General features: G+C 37.0%; 1 protein-coding gene across 1 annotated transcript in view; it reads right to left on the bottom strand.

Moving 5' to 3' along the window:
- The window catches only part of LOC121316524 (protein phosphatase 1 regulatory subunit 14C-like), a 30877-nt gene that overhangs the window by 9031 nt on the left and 2060 nt on the right, over positions 1–19786 (bottom strand). The window contains exons 2-3 of the mRNA XM_041251556.1: positions 1162–1245; positions 556–588 (exon numbers count right to left, since the gene is read on the bottom strand). Of these exons, the coding sequence (XP_041107490.1) occupies positions 556–588; positions 1162–1245 (117 nt within the window). The remainder of the gene's footprint in view (positions 1–555; positions 589–1161; positions 1246–19786) is intronic.

The raw sequence follows: 19786 nt of genomic DNA, 5'->3' as shown, positions 1-19786 counted from the left end.
TGTGCTTTATTCCTTTTAAAAAATAAACTTGTTCATTTGTGTTGAGATTTCCTACACATGTTCTTATGCACAGAGGTACTGCTGGCTAATACATTAGGCACTGCAAGGTCAGGGGGCTTATCGTTCTTTAACATTTCACTGAAGGCCAGACAGATGCTGCTTTCATGGTCTTAGTTAACCTAAATAAATTGAGGCACATCTGGTAAAATTATAGTACTGCTTTCCCCACAGTCTAGTACTGCTTTCACAGATGCTAGATGAAAGGCTTTGCAACACAATGTCAGTTTTAACACACCAAATAACATCCAGCATTTCAGGTAGGCAAGATGAAAATTACAAATAACTGCATACACCAGTGTCAGTAGACTGTCAATGCATAGGCCACAATTATAAAAGGTAGTAATATTCAAATGTTGAGGTTGCGGAAAACAGATAACATGACACATTTCAGGTTTACTAGTATGAATAAACCCAACACCACATTTTTCTAAACTTATCATCTAAATATCTCATTTAAAATTACTGGTAAAGAAAAGAACAAAAAAAAATACTTACCTCTGTTGGTTTGTAACAATCTACCAGCGATTCCTAGGAGACGACAAATTATATATAACATAAAAAATGGTTAATTTTACCTTAAAAGCAGTGCTGTATACACTAGTCTTTATTCATTCTAGGTAGTGAAAGAATCACACTTCATGAACCATGCAACTTTACGAAGAATTTCAATTTTTCCCATGCTTTCTCCATATTTTTTTCTTGTTGCAGTGGTCTCTTGGGAGACAAGGGATTGCTTGCAAAGACTGCTGGGAGATGGTTCAAGAGCTACCTTTGAAACTATACCAATAACTGTCTTGAGTCACATGGATGACATGTCATGCAGAAAAAAGCACGGGGCAACGGTACTATTAATACACATTTTACTTTAATGAAGTGTGATTCTTTTACAACCAACCAAGATCATAATATAAACATATCAATCAGATTTATTCCACGCTACACAGCTGGTTTATATTCTTGCACAATACATTCTTATGCATACAGAAACACATTCTGAAACAAAACAAAGCTATTTACATGAAATAGTAAGAAGAAACACATTCAGAAGTCTAAACGTGGAACATACTGCATGGTGTAGTATACTAGGCTTTAAAATGTCACCTGTAGTTTAACAGCTCTCTCATCTTCACTGGTTGCATCCATAATATCATCAATGTCTATTTCTACTTCTGGCATTTCTTCCTCCTTAAAAGAAATAAAATTCACATGGAACCATGTTAAAAAACATTCGTGTTCAGTTTAAACCAAATGTAGCAATAAAGGATTTTCACTGGCTGGAGACATAACATCAGTCAAACCGGTTACATCTTTCAGAAATCCAATATACTATGGCATCCAATTGAGTATAATATTTTATCTGAATACACTAGTTATGGTATAATGCATTACAGTAATAATTTGCTGTGGCAGACCCATTTAAAGAAAACAAATTAAACGTATACAACCCATCCAGAACACATTGCGTTTTAAAATGAAAAAAAAAATCAGCTAATAAATGTACAGTATGATACTGCACAGGCAAATATTTCCTTGAGCGATTACTGAAGATGCTGGAATACTGGGCGAGGGATTGTCTGTGCTTGAAAGAGCGGATTTGCATATCCCATTGTGACAGCATGGGTTGCCAGTAATCCAATTCATTACCCGTTCCAAGCAGAGCCAATGCACATATTTAAAGTCATGAAAATAAAAATTGCTGCCTGCTGCATACAGTTTCTGTAAAGGATGGGGGGTGGGAAGAGATTAGCAGATTTGGGCTCTAAACATGCCACAGCTGCAAGTTTGAGATATTGCTGAATCTGCAAGCACAAAAACAAGACAGAAGAACATTTCCATGTACCAAAAAATTCCAGCTTTGATAAATTTGGAGTACCAAAAGACTGAAAGGAGGCAACTGTACTTAAATCATACCACTTTGCTGCAACTGCATACTCCATCTCATTTTTAGACTCTTTATATCTACTTTCCTAAAAACTATTGTGCTACGTTTGAAAGCGACACTAAATTAAAAATATCACATGAAATTAAAATATCACAATGGAAACAAGCAATACACCAGACAGAAATGCTTACACTATGTTCTCTAGGGATTAGTTTGACCTTTCCCTTAATGACCCTAGTACAATACACTGGTAATAGATCCAGAAACCTAATCCAGTTTATTTCTATTGATTATGCAAGTAGAAGTATGTCTGAGGCTTACATTTAGAGCGCGATTAGGCATTAAATTCAGTACCGGTAATGAGATGAGCATTGTTGTAATTCATAGATGCAGCACTGGAACCTTCATACATATACATTTTCAAATCTTAACGGAAGCACAAACAAATCCAATTTTAAATGCATAAGCACAGCCTTAATAGCATCAATTGTATTAGTTACACATTATGTGAAGTTATAGTTGCAACACTTACTTGAAGATGAAAACATCTGTCAAGTATTTAAGAAATCAGGGGAGACTGCAAGGAAAATCCCATCTTAATTGGATGCCAAAGTGATGGATGTCTTTGCATTGCACTAGGAAGATATATTTTAAAAGGCCAAGTGAAGGGAGGGTTCCATTGCTGCTTCACACTACATCTTTAGGTTCAAGTTGGAATTCCATGAAAAACAGCAAACATACACATTATAAAGAGAGACATACGGTCAAGTCACATAAAAGTTCATTTTGAAATATCTGATAAACCTCAGATATTTTATTTGTTTAAATTCTGCCAGAATATAGGAGTATTTTATATCCATGCTTCGCAAAAAAAAAAAAAAAAGAGAGCATGCCATAGCCTTCTCTTTAACATCTGTCCTCAGCATAGACAAATGGAACATAAGCACATAACCATATGATATTTGCAACATGCAAGGAAATGCCCAATTCAGGTGAACTGAATAATGGGCAAGTAATGTGCGATAATGAAGTGTTCTTTTTCTGACAGGATCCTCCCTAAACTCCAGAATGTGTGACAAACACATATTGAAAATGAAATGGTCATTAATCTAATTTTTAACACAGAATTGTGCAGTAAGGGAGAGTGAACAGGGTGCAAACAGAGCATTGTCTAACATGAAGTCAAGGGAGATCCCAGTCCAGCAAAACCCACACAAGAGAGTAGGGGAGGAGTGTAGAGCTGGTAAACAAATGCTTTTTAACTTCCAATATTCACAAATCCTCATGCATAGAAGAAGCAGTACTCCATCAATGTACATTGAGTTTCCTCTATGTTATTATTACACAAGGAAGTTACAGGCAGCCATCCAACAAGGGATTCATTAACTAAAATGCAAAAAAAATCTATGCTTTCCTATTCATTACAGCAATTGAGCAAGTCATTAGCACACTTTCAAATATCGATTGCACAAATGTGAGTAGAGTACTTTTTCCAATTACCCAATCATACCAACTGCAAAGTATGTATAAACAAAATAAATTATATATAAATTAAAAATAAGAAAAACACACCCCCACAGAGATGGGGGTCCCATAGGTTGTTTATCTCTATGCACAGGCATCCAATTCCATGGTCTAATCCCCATGGGTGGTGTTGAAAATAGAGTTAATGAGATTATCAAATTATTCCTCCCAACTGATATACTAAACTTCTGTTTTTCATTAAAATATTAATATAATTTGTTTTGAGTTACTGCAAACATTTTTTAAATGTAGACAAGTAACGATACCAGGCAATTTATACAGGGCATGTATGTAGTAAAAAATGCCACAGGAATATTTTAACTTCCTGCTCAAACAGCCTCCAAGCAAAGGCTTCATGTCAGCTCAAATATTATTCAGCCTTGTAGTTAGTCAGTGAATCCCAAGCTAAACAATAAAACATACTAACCTTAACTGAACTGCTTTTTGCACAAAAGGAAATTCAATTAAAAACAAAACAAAAAAAATTAGTTTTACACAGAATGATCATCTGTATTTGTGCACAGCAATGAATAGCAACCTAAAGCTAAAAGTCCCTCCTGTTTGCAAAACTTGTTTTCCTTCTTTGTCCACAATAACAATAAATGATTCCCATACCACAGACTTTTGTTCATGGAATTCATTTTTCTTTCACATCCTTGTCACAGATGGCTTTGTTGGCGAAATGAAACAAACACAGGTTGCATGGGGCAAAACGGCACTACTGTGCTCGTATTTAATAAATACAAAAAAAAAAGATTTAAACAAAACACACAAAGAAAAGGCTGTCTGGCCAAACAAAAAATAAACACTAACAATTACAATTACTTTAAGCACACAAGCACCTTGTTCGCTGGCTAGTAGCATTCATTCTTAATTTCCTTACATCTCCTCACAACTCTCTCATCAATGAGCCAAGGCAGTCAATTTTACATCCTTTGACTAGAGCATTAACTACCCACTGATCAAACAATTACCTTATTACGGCTCCAACCACATTCTCACAGGTTTATTTAAGGATGGGGAAGTAACCCTATCTTTGCCAAATAACAATAATGCTGGCTTTTCGCCAGCCACAAATAATAAACAATAACGTTGGACGGCTTTTGTCCATCAACACAAAAATACAATTAGAATAATAACAAAAACAACAATGATGATGAATACAATACAACACAAATACCGAAATAATAAAAGGGGTGGGAACCTTGCCACATATGTCCTCCTTTGTGCGTAGCACGCATGGCCACCTCCCCCTTAATCTCAAAAGTCTAAATCCACATTCTGGGGTGGGAGCGGAGGCTTACCCTGGCCTCCCAGTGGCAACTCGGGCCGTGGCATACTGGAAACCCGGGGCCAGTAGCATGCAGGTGGCATCCCGCGGCGGAGGCATGCAGACTTCCCCATTCAATGAAAAGCAGGTGACCCAAGGTGAGCACGAGCAGGTGACCCCAGGCGACGCAGAGCCAGTGGCCCCAGGCAATGCAGAGCCAGTTGCCCTGAACGGTGCAGGACAGGGTAGGGGCATTCCCTCAGACAGTGACAACTCCGGGCTGTCAGACAGCGACAGCTCTGGACCCTCGGTAGGTGACGGTAGGAGGGGAGCCCCCGGCCAGTAAGGCGGCAGCGGGAACTCCACTTCTCCACATGAAGGAATCATGAACAGTTGTAGTGCAGGGGTTGGAGTTGGGCACTCTTCTCAGAAGCTGCGACCAGGCTGGTTTCTACTGTGCTCCCTCAACAGCCTGCTGAGTGGCTGCTGAGGAATGTCAGCATCATATCCTGATCTCTCATCTAGTGGGGTCAGCGGCAGCTCTTGCTCCTTTCCTGGTGTACTCAGGAGGGGAGCTCCTGGCCATGAAGGGGGCAGTGGGAGCTCCACTTCTTTCTCATGCTCTGTAGCTGAAGGCTTCCTTTTCTGGGGCACTGGCCCCAGACTTTCCAGCAGTGTAGAGGCTGCTGTTGGAGTTAACACCACCACGGGCTGTGTCATGGCGACATGCCCGGGCGGTGTCATGGAGGCATCCCCGGGCGGTGACGTGGTCACCCTCCCCTTGGGAGCTGGATGCTCATGCTCCCGCATCTGGGTGCTGGTTCCTCCTCCTGGTACTGGGAGGGGCAGATGGCCAGGGTGTGGCCAACTCCCCATAGTCCGTGGACAATTCTGCCACGAATTACCTCAAAAATGCCTCCCAGCCATCATCCCAGACCTCCTTTTCTCCCCTCTTTCCACTCTTCTTTCCTTGCTCCTTTTTCCCCAATTCACCTTTTTCTTTTTTGCAAAAAAAATTCAAAAAATAAAGCAAAATAAATAAATAAATAATGCACCTGCAGTTTCCCTGATGTGACTTCTGGAGGCGCTGCTATCCCAAACAGGACACCGTATGTCACAGATGGCTTAGTGTGGCGTGAGGGTGGTGACATGAGACCAAGAAATAAAACATAAACACAGGTTGCACGGAGCAAAACTGCGCTGCTGTGCTCGTATTTAATAAATACAAAAAAAACTAAGATTTAAACAAAACTTACACAAAGAAAAGGGCTCTCTGGCCAAACCAAAAATATACACTAATAATTACAATTACTTTAAGCACACAATCATCTTGTTCACTGGCTGGTAGCATTCATTCTTAATTTCCTTACTTCTCCTCACAGTTCTCTCAGCAATGAACCAACGCGATCTCTTTTATATCCTGTGGCTGGAGCATTAACTACCCATTGATCAAACAATTACCTTATTAAGGCTTCAGCCACATTCTCCCATGTTTATTTAAGGATGGGGAAGTAACTCTACCCTTGCCAAATAATAACAATAATGCAGGCTTTTCGCCGGAAACAAATAATAAACAATAATAATGTGTGTGTGTGTATATATATATATATATATATATATATATATATATAATATATATTATATATATACATATAAATATATATATATACACACCACACACACACACACACACACACACACACACACACACACACACACATATATATATATATATATATATATATATATATATATATATATATATATAATATATATATATATATATAAATCTGACTTTGGGCACTCCAGCTAAAAAAAGGTTTGCCATCTCTGACATAGTATGTTGATGCCCAACCAGAGACTGTTTAGATTTTTTAAATTACCAAATCGACAAACATAAAGAAACCCCCAAAGAAGATACTGCTTTTGAGTAATTTGACTCATCTGTGTTTATTGTGTTCGCTCTTGATTAGCTATGGAGGATGCATTTAATAGTTTAGAAGAGTAACGGGTATCTACAAGCAGTTTTAAAACAGGATTTCACACCTTTAACATTTAATCCTAGAATTGTTTCATGAATTGTGTTTTATTTTTATTTGTGGATAAAGATTGTGATGAAAATATAAATGCCTGATTTGAGATTTAAATGTATATTAGTACAGGTGTGTGTAAATAGTAATACCCTGAGTTTGGTGTGTAACTCAGGGTAACAGCAGATTTCCATGGGTAGAATTTAAGGGCGGCTACTTTTTACTTCTGATACTTGAGTACTGTTAAGATATGATACTTTTGTACTTTTACTCAAGTAGTTTTCTAGAAGGATATTTTTGACTTTTACTTCATTACATTTTAACTTTTTTTTTTTGAGTACCGTACTTTTACTCAAGTAGGACGTTTAAATATTTTTTCCACACCTGCAAATCAAACGCTTCAAATCATTTAGCTGGCAAAATATGTGTTTATATCTCAAAAGGTACAGTTTTCAAAACTTGTAAGAATGTGTTTGTTAACATTGATGTATTTAGCTAAATCTATACTGGCGCAACAAAATGAATGCTAAGTAAAGGTGGGGGGGATGACAAAATCAGGAGAGTTGGCAGATCTGCATTATGCATTTTCAACAGCCTAATGCACATGTCTGATTCTGCATGTCAAACTGTATCCCGATCCAAGTGAAACAGCACAGGTAACGTGTGTGGTGTAATGGAGTTAATGCAACAGCTGCAGGGACATTTATATTTGCATAAATGTCACAAGGTGACGAATTGTGAACCCCTGCAGCACACGGTTTATTATTTTGTACACACGTGTGGATTTTTTAAAATTTTTATTGCAGTAAGAATTGCTTACTTTAAATATTACCTTTCTGGTTTATTGCACATTTTGGTTTTACATATGACGAGGCGACACTGGCAGTATGAAGCACTGAGGAAGGAACGCTGTGCTGATGGGCTTACCTGGACAGGACTGGACTGGTGGTGGGAAGTAAACTGCAGTGTACAAGTTATGTTCTAATTGTTTTTAATTATATACAGTGCTGCTAACTACCTATTCTCCTGTCGTAAATAAGTAGTGTTTTTATTTTTATTATTTGTGACTGTTGGTACATTGGTATGTATGATAGAGAGAGAGAGAGCTCTTGTTTTTAAATAAATTTTAAACTATTTTGTATAATTGACTAGGCATGGAAGTAATTAGAAGGCTGGTAATCATTGGGGGAACAGCAAAGAGGAACATACATTATTTTTCTGCTATCCTGTGATACAGAGCAACCAGTGCCTACCCAGCATTCTTTTTTTGTATGTATTTGTTTTCCTACTTTACACCCTAGCCAAATCAGTAGGTGAGTTTTTTTTTTTTTTTATTACTTTTTAAAATGTAATTTTAGAAAACCTATTACATATTATCTCCATTGCATTGAGAACCTGTATTTTTTTAAATAAATTTGTTATACATAATTTTCCTTGCATGTGTGTCCTTTTCCTGAGCAGGTTGTTTCATCAGTCTGTTCCCTACTGGTCACATACTGAATTCGAACCTGAGAGTCAGTTATTATAGAAGCAAATTTGGGATCTGGTACCACATTTCACCAAGTGGCATAGTTGGCTACAAACATAAATGTGGCAAATACACTTTACAGAAGTAAGAGTCAGCAAAGTTTGTCCATTTCATTTTAGTCTATGGACTAGATATGTCTTACATTTTCCATGTTGATAACAATGACATTTTATGTTAAACTCGTTGTCAAATATTAACTGCAGGTTTAGTCGCTAACTGCACGTCTGAAAAATAGGTAGCTTAAATGTGAGGAATTTATTAAGATTGCACAAAATACTGTAGCGTCAGAGTGGTTTCTGGTCACAAACTCCCCCACTGACAAAGAGAGCTTTTTAAAAGAGTCGTAAACTAAATACGCCAGGTGGATTCAGGCTCCGCCCAATATAACCAAACTATCCAATCACAGGGGTAAAGAGAACCTTACACATGCCTGCGCGCGAAACTCAATACACACACTAGTCTCTGAACTGTGACAATCTGGAAATCCAGCCTGCGACCAGCTGGAACAGAGATACCGTTTAATACGAGATAACTATTCTAGTGCTTGCCTTGGTGTGGGAGTCTGCTGTAAAAGAAGTCTAAAATCCTAACGTACTGATCCTAACGTACGTCATATCTCCAACTTATCCCCGATCGATCACCTGAGAAAGAGCTGGATGAGCTAGCAGTGCCGGAGTTTGTTTGTGGAATATTACAGACATAACTGGACGAAGAGTGCACATATTGGTGGAGGAACTGCGGCTTCAGTGGAATACCTATATAGTTAATGACTCTTGTTCTTTGCAAAGACATTTCTTTCGTACCCTGAAGTGGAGATGAAACACAAGGAAGGCAGACCCTGGAACCTGGACCTGTCCTTGCCAGCTGGAGAGCCTTCAAGCGCCTGTATTATTGAAGACACCAAACAGCTAGAAGAGTCAGTGCACGTCCGTTAAGTATTCAATGAGTAGTGTTTTAATCCTTTTATGAACTCGAGAATAAGCAGACCTTAAAGTAAAATTAACGTTTTGTTTTAGGTAGAATGTAAGAAAAGTATTATTGCTTTCAATTCATGCTTTGAAGTTAATGAACACTATAGTAACTTTGTCTGTGATTTATGCAAATTGATGTGGGCTTTTCAAGGCAATTATCATTCTGCGTTTAAGGCTAAAATCCAAATTTAGCTGTCTTGATAATAGATCATTCTCTATAGGTTGTCTGAACGCAAAGAGCGTCTTTATCTCGCAAGAGTGAGAATTGCCTTCTGAAGCAAACCTATATACATGAAACTGATTTAACGATGCTTTGATTATCAAATATTAATGAAAGTAAATATTTGTGTTACAAGTGATACCCCTGTTAAGACAAACCTTCGTCTTAAATAGCCGTCAGGAATGCAGTTTTAACCTTAAGGGAATCTCCCATAGATTGCGTGGGATCGCTAATCAACCAGTGGGAGTGGGATATTGTTGTTTAAACTTTCTTTTCTGTACTTTTTAGTTTAATTAATTATTCCTTTCTGTATTATTTTAGCTTAGCTGTTGCACCATTAATTTTTCCTTTATTTCGTTTTACTTCTAGCAAAATTGTTCCTTTGTATTCACTTGAAACGTTGTCTAGTATGATTATTTCAATAGAGGTTGGGTTCTACATGACTTAATAAAATACCTTGTTTTGAATTATTACAATTTAAAACTAGTCCAAATATAAATATACCTTACACACTACAATACCGTGCATATAAAGTGATACACTCAAAGTGAATGGCCATGTGTTTTAAAAATAATGACAACAATAACCAGTTACCTAAATTCTCTAAATAACCCTTGTCCTTAAAGCAGGGTCAGTGGAAATGTTGCAGCGAAATGCAAATCCACAAGGAAAAACAAAAAGAGGTCACCAAAGCTGATGACAGCCTTATAATGCGTTTAGCCCATACCTCGCTCTGACCATTTGGTCAAGGGGCAAGAGGCTTTGAACTCTGAATAACCAACTAATGAAAAGACAGACCAACTATATTTATCCACTACCAAACTCGCATGCATAGGTTTGAAAATCTGACTATGGTTCTTTGGGTGCAGCCTTGAAAAGCTCTGCCAATCAGATATATAAAAGGTCACTGTGAAGGATAGACACAGCAAGTTTAACTGGTTGTTGCAGTACTTTCTCAAAATAGGAATTAATGTACATTGCAAATCAGTGGTCACACTAATGTCACAATGAAGCCATGTTGCTGGTAGAAACCGAACCAGCACTGGGATTGAGAATCAAGGAAACAATTTCTAGTTCTCCACTTCATTAATGAGAATCCTACTGAGATTATATATTTCTTACAATAAGATCTAATAAGAGTATTTTTATGACTATGCAATAGGGAGATGCAAAAAGATACAATAGTTGAAGATTGAAGAATATCTTGCTAAGCAAGCGTAGAAATTGTTAAAACCCTGGTCTAGTAATTGGTTATATTTAATCGTCACTTTTAAAAAGGACATTGCCAAGGCATTAAATATGAATTTGGTTTTGAGGGCACCTAAAAGAAATGTATTATGCAATGCAAGTACTACAGTACTTGCAACCATATTGGTCAACAGGGTCACATGACCAAAATTAGTTTATGCTATTGATCACAGACATGTAATTGGTTAAATATTTCCCTTTAATGGCGCTGGTTTAATAAAAAGGATTTCCCTTGGGTTGAAAAAGTGACCACCTGTGCGCAATTAAGACCACTGTGTCACATTTTCAACTGCTGGGGGAACATTTCCCTCTACAAACCTCAACTCCAATGACGCAGTATAATATGGTTCAAAGTATGCAGAACAGTTGAATACATTAAATTCCAGCAATTTCAGAATTTCTGTGATCACCATCAAAAAAGTGCAAAGCTCTCAATGACAGAAACTGGCTGCCACAGAACGCTGCAATTTGATGCAGTCTGATGCATTGGAAAAACATGTATTTTAAAAGCCAGTACTCTTAGCAGTAATACTGTACAGAATTCATTGGTTTAAGGTAAACCACATAGTTACAGTATTGGCTATTAAACTGGCATTTCCCTCAACTCAGCAGCTACATTTACCAACATGTCCATAGAAGCAGTTACCAAGGAGTTCCTGGAATGGCAAGAATTTCAGAAAAAACATCAGAAAGTAAAACTCTGGTCTTAAAGATGTCAGGACGGACAGAACCCACAGATGTGTGCAACATATTGAATCAAGCAAAACATCCTACAGTGTCCGAAATCAGAGAATAGCAAGTTCAATTATATACACTTGTTAAACTTTATAATTAGGAGCACTTGTTCATTGCCATTCAACTTTCATTTAAAAAAAAAAAAGTACATGCACTGAAAAATGCACCAGTCAGGGTTCCAGCAGTAAAATGTTTTGTCACATTATCAACCAATCCAAAGCATTTTCAAAACTTTACATTCCCAAGATAAAGCTTTAAATGCCAAAGAAAAATACTGACAGAAAAATACAGTATGCAGAACATGGTATTTAGTGAGGATGGATCACAAATGTTTGAAAGCTAAGAGTTTAAAAAGTTGATGCAACTGTGCCCGAGAAGGCAGCAGGTGTGACTCATTAACTTAAAAGTAGAGGCTCCAGAGGATAGAACAACCGACTCCTGAACAGTGTAGCCAGACGTTTATTACATGCAAATCACGATTCTCAAAAAGTGAATCATCTAATCAGCTTCCATTTCAAAATCCTGATGCAGTCTGATTTTGTTCTCTGTGCATTGATAATAGATGCATCTGCCCATAGTCTCCCATTTTGTTGGAACAACAGTTCTGCAATTACTGTGTGAGACTTTCCTGCCCATCATTAAAATTCCAAATGTCAGTGTGCAGAATCATAGAATATAAAATATATAAAAAACATGGCAGCCATACAGGGCTCTGGCAATAGGTCAGTATTAAAGTCATGTGATTGCTCGGCTGGGAGATGTGTTACTAAAAGGCGTAATTTTGTGAGACCGAACAGAACTGGACAACCATTTCAAGGTGAATGCACGCGTACATAGTTTGATGGAAGTTTAAGGACTGCATTTCAGTTCATACATAAAAGGACATTTTCTCCTTCTCACACAGACCTATAATGAGAATTCAGGTAGGTTAGACATTTACCTTAAGATAAAAATGTAGCAAGAAACTAAAATATACAATGTTTACTGGGTTACTTTTATAGCTAGTTTAGGCAACATAATATTGGGCTACAAATATATTTTAATTTCTATGATATTAATGTTATAGTTTATTACATGTAATATAACTACTGCTTGGAACTCTGTCTGAGACACACACACACACACACATACACACACAGCATTCCCAAATCACTGTCAGCCATGATGCCAGAACAGATACAGAGCTAAATGATTTTGCTAAAAGCTGAAAACCTGTTCCTGTTCTACACTGAACAAGTTGATCGTGTCTAAGTCTGTCCACCTCACAAAATTCCGTCTTAACTAAAGGATGGTAAAACAAATTATATGCTTTCGGTATATTAACTTAAGTGTGTTCATAGAATTATGTTTTCGCTTATGAGTTGTAACTAATGCATTTTTACTGTGGGATAAGTTTTGAGATGTGTTTAAATTATTTTTTTATATACATAGAAACGTTTTCATACTAACTTTTGTTTTGTACTTGATAACATTAATATAAAATCCAACTTATGTCTACGATTAATATGTTTTGTGACTCATTTGAAACTATTAATATGTTTAAATATGAACTAAAGCAAGTAATTAATCAAATTGATTAATCTTGTTACACAATTCATTTATTACAATGTTTGGATATACTGTTACTTGTTTTGCTGCTGATGTATGTATTTTCAAAAGGTTCTCTTTAGTTGAGCTGCACCGGCACTGCATCCATATTATTTTAGAAGTCAGGCTGTCAAGATATCACTCAATATAGGACAGTTATCAGACAATGAGACAACTAATCAAAATGTAATAGGACATTTATTCTGACAAGCTACATTCGTAAAAAAATAAAAATAAAAAAATAACCCTTCGCTGTTTTTGCATCATTAACCCAACACTTACAGAAAAACAGTGTGCTTATATAAATTTTTAAATAAAGCTAGGAAATTTCAGTTAAGGCATTTTTATTTTATATTGCTCCAGACTATAAACATTACGCAGCACCAAAAAAATAAATAAAACCAAAAGTGTGAAATAGCTTGGCTATCCTTGTTCCAGCAGAGGTACTTCATCAATATGCATACAAATGGCTTAAGCAAAATCTCAGGGAGGGGTAATACTGTAGGAAGCTGTTGCCTTTGCTCGTTTTATTCGCAGATGAAAAAGTGCCAAGAAAAGCAAATAAAGATTGTATTATGATTGACAGCTGAAATATCCAGTTTGTTAAAAGAGATTGCACCATTTGTATTGTCATAAAAAATGGTAAGATCAGAAACTTAGTGCAACCAGGATTCAAACCAGCAAGCCCTCGAAACAGTCTGAGAGCCATGTAGGGCAAATCTGGGATGAATGGGTCTGAAAAGTACCACAAATTTTGAGCTTTGTTTCACAAAATATAGGCATTGAGAAATAAAACTGATAAAACTGGTCTGCTCAGGATCTGCTCATACTACTTTTTTTTTCTGTTCTTGTGCTGCTGCTTGTGGCACGACTGTAAGACTTCTGAATACAATCCACTGTTGAACGATGCCATCTATTTCACGAAGCAATTTAAGCTCAACAGCATTCCTTTTTAAGCATTAAAAAAAAAAAAACTTTCAATATGTACAGGGACACACTTTATATATATTCTGCTGTTCATCTATTCAGCCTTCATTTTTGTAAAACTTGCTCATAAACAAACCTCTTACCGTACTTTTTTTTTTTTTTTTTTAACATTTACTATATAAAAATCACTTATTTAGGCTGCGTCAAGCCTTTTTCAGGTTAAACAAATCGACCTGTTCCATCAAGGTAAGCCATTTGTTTTTATCCATTACAATGTCTCAAACTGTCCTTCGATTAACAGTATAAGCCTCACTTAGGCGAATAAACATTTGAGACGTCTTGCTGACTTGCTTTCTTATTTTCAGGTGCATAACATGCAGATTTATTTATTTTGCTCTGGTGTTAAATGTAGGGTTGACTCATCATTTCGTATTTTATGTTTTGCTTTGGGAGCGGGAGTGTTGATGACATTGGTATGAATGTTCAGTTAACAACAAACTAGGAAAGCGAGTCAAAGGTTAACTTTGTTGTTTTAATTGGCCATGCTTATTTTGCTGGCGCTACAATGAGGGAAACTACAATGCTTATATTTACGTTTGCTTGGCTTGGGAAGTTGGCGGGTGGCAGACAATGGAGTGGTGATATAACGGGTAAAAATAGCACTGTTTTTATATTGGTGACATTTGTTCAGAGAGAATAGTTGGAGGTATGTGAGGGTGGCGTTATAAAAGGGGGCAGTATAGGGTGGGACAACTGTACACCAATAAAAGTAGAAGAGTTAATCTTTTGCCCAACATACACAACGTCTGCCAAATGCATTGCCATATTGCAAATTTAAAATGTTCCTTTTGCAGAAAGCAGATCACATACTTTCTTCTGGAATGGTGTTTTATTACCACTGATGTGTTTCATTAAAATAGATGCTCAAATGATTGACACGTTTCATAGACAGCAAAGAACCATGAGATCACTTCGTTACAATGAAATTTACATCACATCACCATCAGCACATTTTCAGAGGAGTGATTAGTCTGCTCCTTATAAAACAAAGGCAGCTTAAATGCTGCCAACTTAATTGTACTGCTATAATAATGAAGTAAAACTCAAGATAGGATTACAGGGCAGGGGGTAAGCCATGTATTTTTTTTTTTTTACAATTTGATCACAGGGTAAATATGAAAACAGCAATTTATTATCTAGAACTTTACTCCACATACTACATGTTGTTACAGTCACGCACGTCAAACTTCAAAGAGGGGCGTGTGCACACACTCACTGCAGACAGTCTGATGTTTTGGCTTATAACTCCGTCCAGGAAGATCTGTCAGCGATGATTCTTTGTTTTGAAAGAAGAGGAGCCAGGCTTCAGTTCAAGACCAAATGAGATGTGATACTCGGCCAAACAAGGATTTTAAGCCGTGCGCACATAAAAAACAAACAAAAAACAACAACAAAAAAACAGTTTTGCCAATAAAAATCCGAAATTGCAAACAACGTTCGAATTCTGGTATTCTGGTGCTATTAGGCTGCAATTTTGTGTGAAACTTCCCAACCTATAGGGCTATCATATAAACTTCTCAAAAATTATCGCGATACATGTTTTCATGGTTTATTTTACAAAAAACTGATAATTTTTGTAAATGCTTTTTTTATTGTCTTCACATTTTCTCATCTGTGAGAGTCTAAGAAGCACTTTGTATTCATGATTCCAACATAATATGACATTTGTGCTTTAAATTTGAATATAAATAACATGCTTCTAGGACATTCAGAAATGTGTTTTTTACAGATGAAAGGCAATTTGGCAACAATAGACAGAAATTGCTTGGAGTGTAAAGAGTTAAATACCATTATACACAGATGTAACAATTCCTGTATTAACACAATATTTGTTTTGAGAGTCAGCTTTTATTAGGGAGGTCCCTTAATTCCCTTGTTTAGAAAGATACAGAGTATTAATGCTTGTGACAGGGTAACCATCTGCCGCGTGGATGCCTGCATTCGCTGCTGAATGACAGGTAGGAGAGAAAGACGAAGGTTAAAGTTGATACGCCCCACAGGCAAACAGGATTTATTTACATAATTACACAAACAACAGCTCACTTGACACTACCAGCAATAGCAGCGCATGGAGCACATACAACACAGACTTTGGTGGGATCTACAATATATGAACTGATCTCTAATTTACCAATTCAATAATAAACTAACATTGCTGAAGAGCTTGATCATAGAGGATGAACGCTTACAGGCAGATACACGATGGATTACTGTATTAAAGTTGCAAACTAAACAAGTTAGCTCAGTGAAAGTAACACACACACATTATATATATTGAATCGAAACAAAATATACAAAGTCGTATTTATTATCTAACCTTGCCTCATTTTCTTGACTGAGTCACATACAGTATTAAATAATGCAGACTCAGCAAGAGTGGAGAATGAAATGCTCCAAGGGAAGACTATTGTTCCCTCCAGGGTGCAATGCCAGAAGCCGCAGACTGAACGCATTACAGCCCCCTGTTGGTAACAACAGTCTTCTCTTGGGGCAATAATTTTCTACTATAGCCCTCCTCTCCATACATACATACATACACACACAAAATTAAAAAAAAGCTTTTTCAGACTTCCTTAGGCTAGAAATACTGAACATCATTGCATGATTTACAGAATTATCCAGCAGACAGGTCTAAAAAGGCTCCCATGTCCCCATGCCCCTTTCTTGTAGTGGTTGGCTGGAACTCAACTGACCATTTAATTTATCTGCATGCAACCTTCTAATCTTGCTATCTCTGGAGAACAATCAATCTTCAGATCAAAACTTATAATTTATTACACATCATTCACTGTTACTGCCAAAGAGGAAGATCTCTCCCCTTGTTGGTTGTGTCAGTCATTTTCCCCCTGCAGTTGTTGTCTCTTTAGTGGAGGTAGTTATAGGTGCATTTGTAATTCCCACATAAGGTTTCAGGAGAAATTGTAGGGTTTTCAAAAAGATAAAGGCAAAGCTTTCTTCACTTGTCCAGAAGAATCCTGCATTAACCATGCAAACTTGAATGGTCTAAGCAAAAGCACAAACCACATACATGGGCAACAAGGATGTATATATAAAGTCAACCTAACAATTAACATTTTAGTCATTGTAATAGGTCTTACATTTACTCCTTAACATTGAAATCATGTTTCCATTGCCAACTTGCATGGTCAGCTAATTGTAACTTAATATTTCCATATTAATATTAAGTAAAAAAAGTCATAGTATATAACAGCCATATATACTACTGAACATACATAAAATTATATTTTAACCTGTGCAGTGAACATATCTATGGAGGATCAAAAGTTAAATTTTAAGCATTATGTTATTTAGAGGCTGTGAATTTGGTATTATTTATGGTCTAAATATTAAGTCTGTGCAGATCCAAGATCCAAAATGGAAAATTACCTATATGGTAACAGGGTCCTGGGAGACAGTCAACATGGTTTTAGGAAAGGGAGATCGTGTCTAACTAACTTGCTTGATTTTTTTGAGGATGCAACATCGATAATGGATAATTGCAAAGCATATGACATGGTTTATTTAGATTTCCAGAAAGTTTTTACAAAGTCCCACACAAAAGATTAATTCTCAAACTGAACACAGTTGGGATTCAAGGAAAAAGTGGTTAACATGTAGAAAACAGAAAGTACTGATTACAGGATAAACCTCAGAATGGAGTGTGGTAACCAGCGGTGTACCACAGTGTACCACAGGGATCAGTATTAGGTCCTCTGCTATTCCTAATCTACATTAATGATTTAGATTCTGGTATAGTAAGCAAACTTGTTAAATTTGCAGATGACACAAAAGTAGGAGGAGTGGCAAACACTGTTGCAGCAGCAAAGGTCATTCAAAATGATCAAGACAAGATTCAGAACTGGGCAGACACATGGCAAATGACATTTAATAGAGAAAAGTGTAAGGTACTGCACGCAGGAAATAAAAATGTACATTATAAATATCATATGGGAGATACTGAAATTGGAGAAGGAATCTATGAAAAAGACCTAGGAGTTTTTGTTGACTCAGAAATGTCTTCATCTAGACAATGTGGGGATGCTATAAAAAAGGCTAACAAGATGCTTGGATACATTGTGAAAAGTGTTGAATTTAAATCAAGGGAAGTAATGTTAAAACTGTACAATGCATTAGTAAGACCTCATCTTGAATATTGTGTTCAGTCCTAGTCACCTCGCTACAAAAAGGATATTGCTGCTCTTGAAAGAGTGCAAAGAAGAGCAACCAGAATTATTCCGGGTTTAAAAGGCATGTCATACGCAGACAGGCTAAAAAAAAAGAATCTTTTCAGTCTTGAACAAAGAAGACTACGTGGCAACCTAATTCAAGCATTCAAAATTCTAAAAGGTATTGACAGTGTCGACCCAAGGGACTTTTTCAGCCTGAAAAAAGAAACAAGGACCAGGGGTCACAAATGGAGTTTAGACAAAGGGGCATTCAGAACAGAAAATAGGAGGCACTTTTTTACACAGAGAATTGTGAGGGTCTGGGATCAACTCCCCAGTAATGTTGTTGAAGCTGACACCCTGGGATCCTTCAAGAAGCTGCTTGATGAGATTTTGGGATCAATAAGCTACTAACAACCAAACGAGCAAGATGGGCCGAATGGCCTCCTCTCGTTTGTAAACTTTCTTATGTTCTTATATTCTAATTGTATCAGTATTTGCACCAGGGGTATCTCCAGAGCTGTATTATTCACAGGGCAGTATGGTAAACATTGTAACTGCCCTCAAAAAAGAAAGTGGAAATAAATTAATAGATTTCCCACTGCCCAGCACAACCGAGACAGCCAGGTAGTTTAAGAAGGGGCTCATTTATGACCAGAAATACACAAGTGAGCCCACATAATCACAACAAGATTGCCTTTCTACATTAAATGCCTTCCTTTTTCTCTAAACTAGCAAATACCAAATAAGTATATCCACAATGAGATTCAACCACACCCTCCTCCATTAACGGATGTCTCAACTTGCTGATACCAGCAATGAACAAGCAAGCAAAATAGACAGCAGCCAATTAATACACCATTATGTCTGTCAATGAAATGTGTTTTGATTTAATGTCACTCATGCCACTATATTTTATTTAAACTTGGCCCCTTCAGTCAGTTTTGCACCAGGTTTTTATATCAGCAGATGACCAACTGCAATCCCTAGCCTGGTCTCCTCCTAGCATCACTGCTTTATCTGAAACAGATATGAAACACTGACCTTAAAAAGCTGTCCAAACTGATTCAGCAGTAACTTAACACCACACAAAGACTCTAAACTGGAAGGGCTTGGATTGCTGCTTTGGATTGGTTTGTACCATGTTGCTCTCAGCTAACAGATGTCACCCTTTACAGGGCTACTCTTTGGAGCTTGCAGCCATGTGTAATTATACAGTACTTTAAACTACCATTACGAGTCACAACAATGAGACTTACTTACAAGGTAATTTATATAGAACTTACAACAACAACTCACTCTTGCTTTTAATGCATTTTTTTGTGTGAAGACCAGAAGGTAAGCTACTATATCAATAGGTATAAACACAGGGGCTACTGTACATGCAAACTAGGCCCATACAGTATGGCCATTAGGGCAAAGAAGAGAGAGACACCAACATATCACATGGCCAAGAATAAAATGAGCTATTAATGCATCTCTTGGCATTTGCCACTACAGACTTACTGGCCTTAGCAGAACAGTGCTACAGCTATGTTTCTAGTCATGTATTTTTAACTTCGATAAACCATGTTGTTC

Source organism: Polyodon spathula, chromosome 6, assembly GCF_017654505.1.
Source record: "Polyodon spathula isolate WHYD16114869_AA chromosome 6, ASM1765450v1, whole genome shotgun sequence".
Lineage (NCBI taxonomy): Eukaryota > Metazoa > Chordata > Actinopteri > Acipenseriformes > Polyodontidae > Polyodon > Polyodon spathula.
This window is presented reverse-complemented; position numbering and strand designations above follow the sequence as displayed.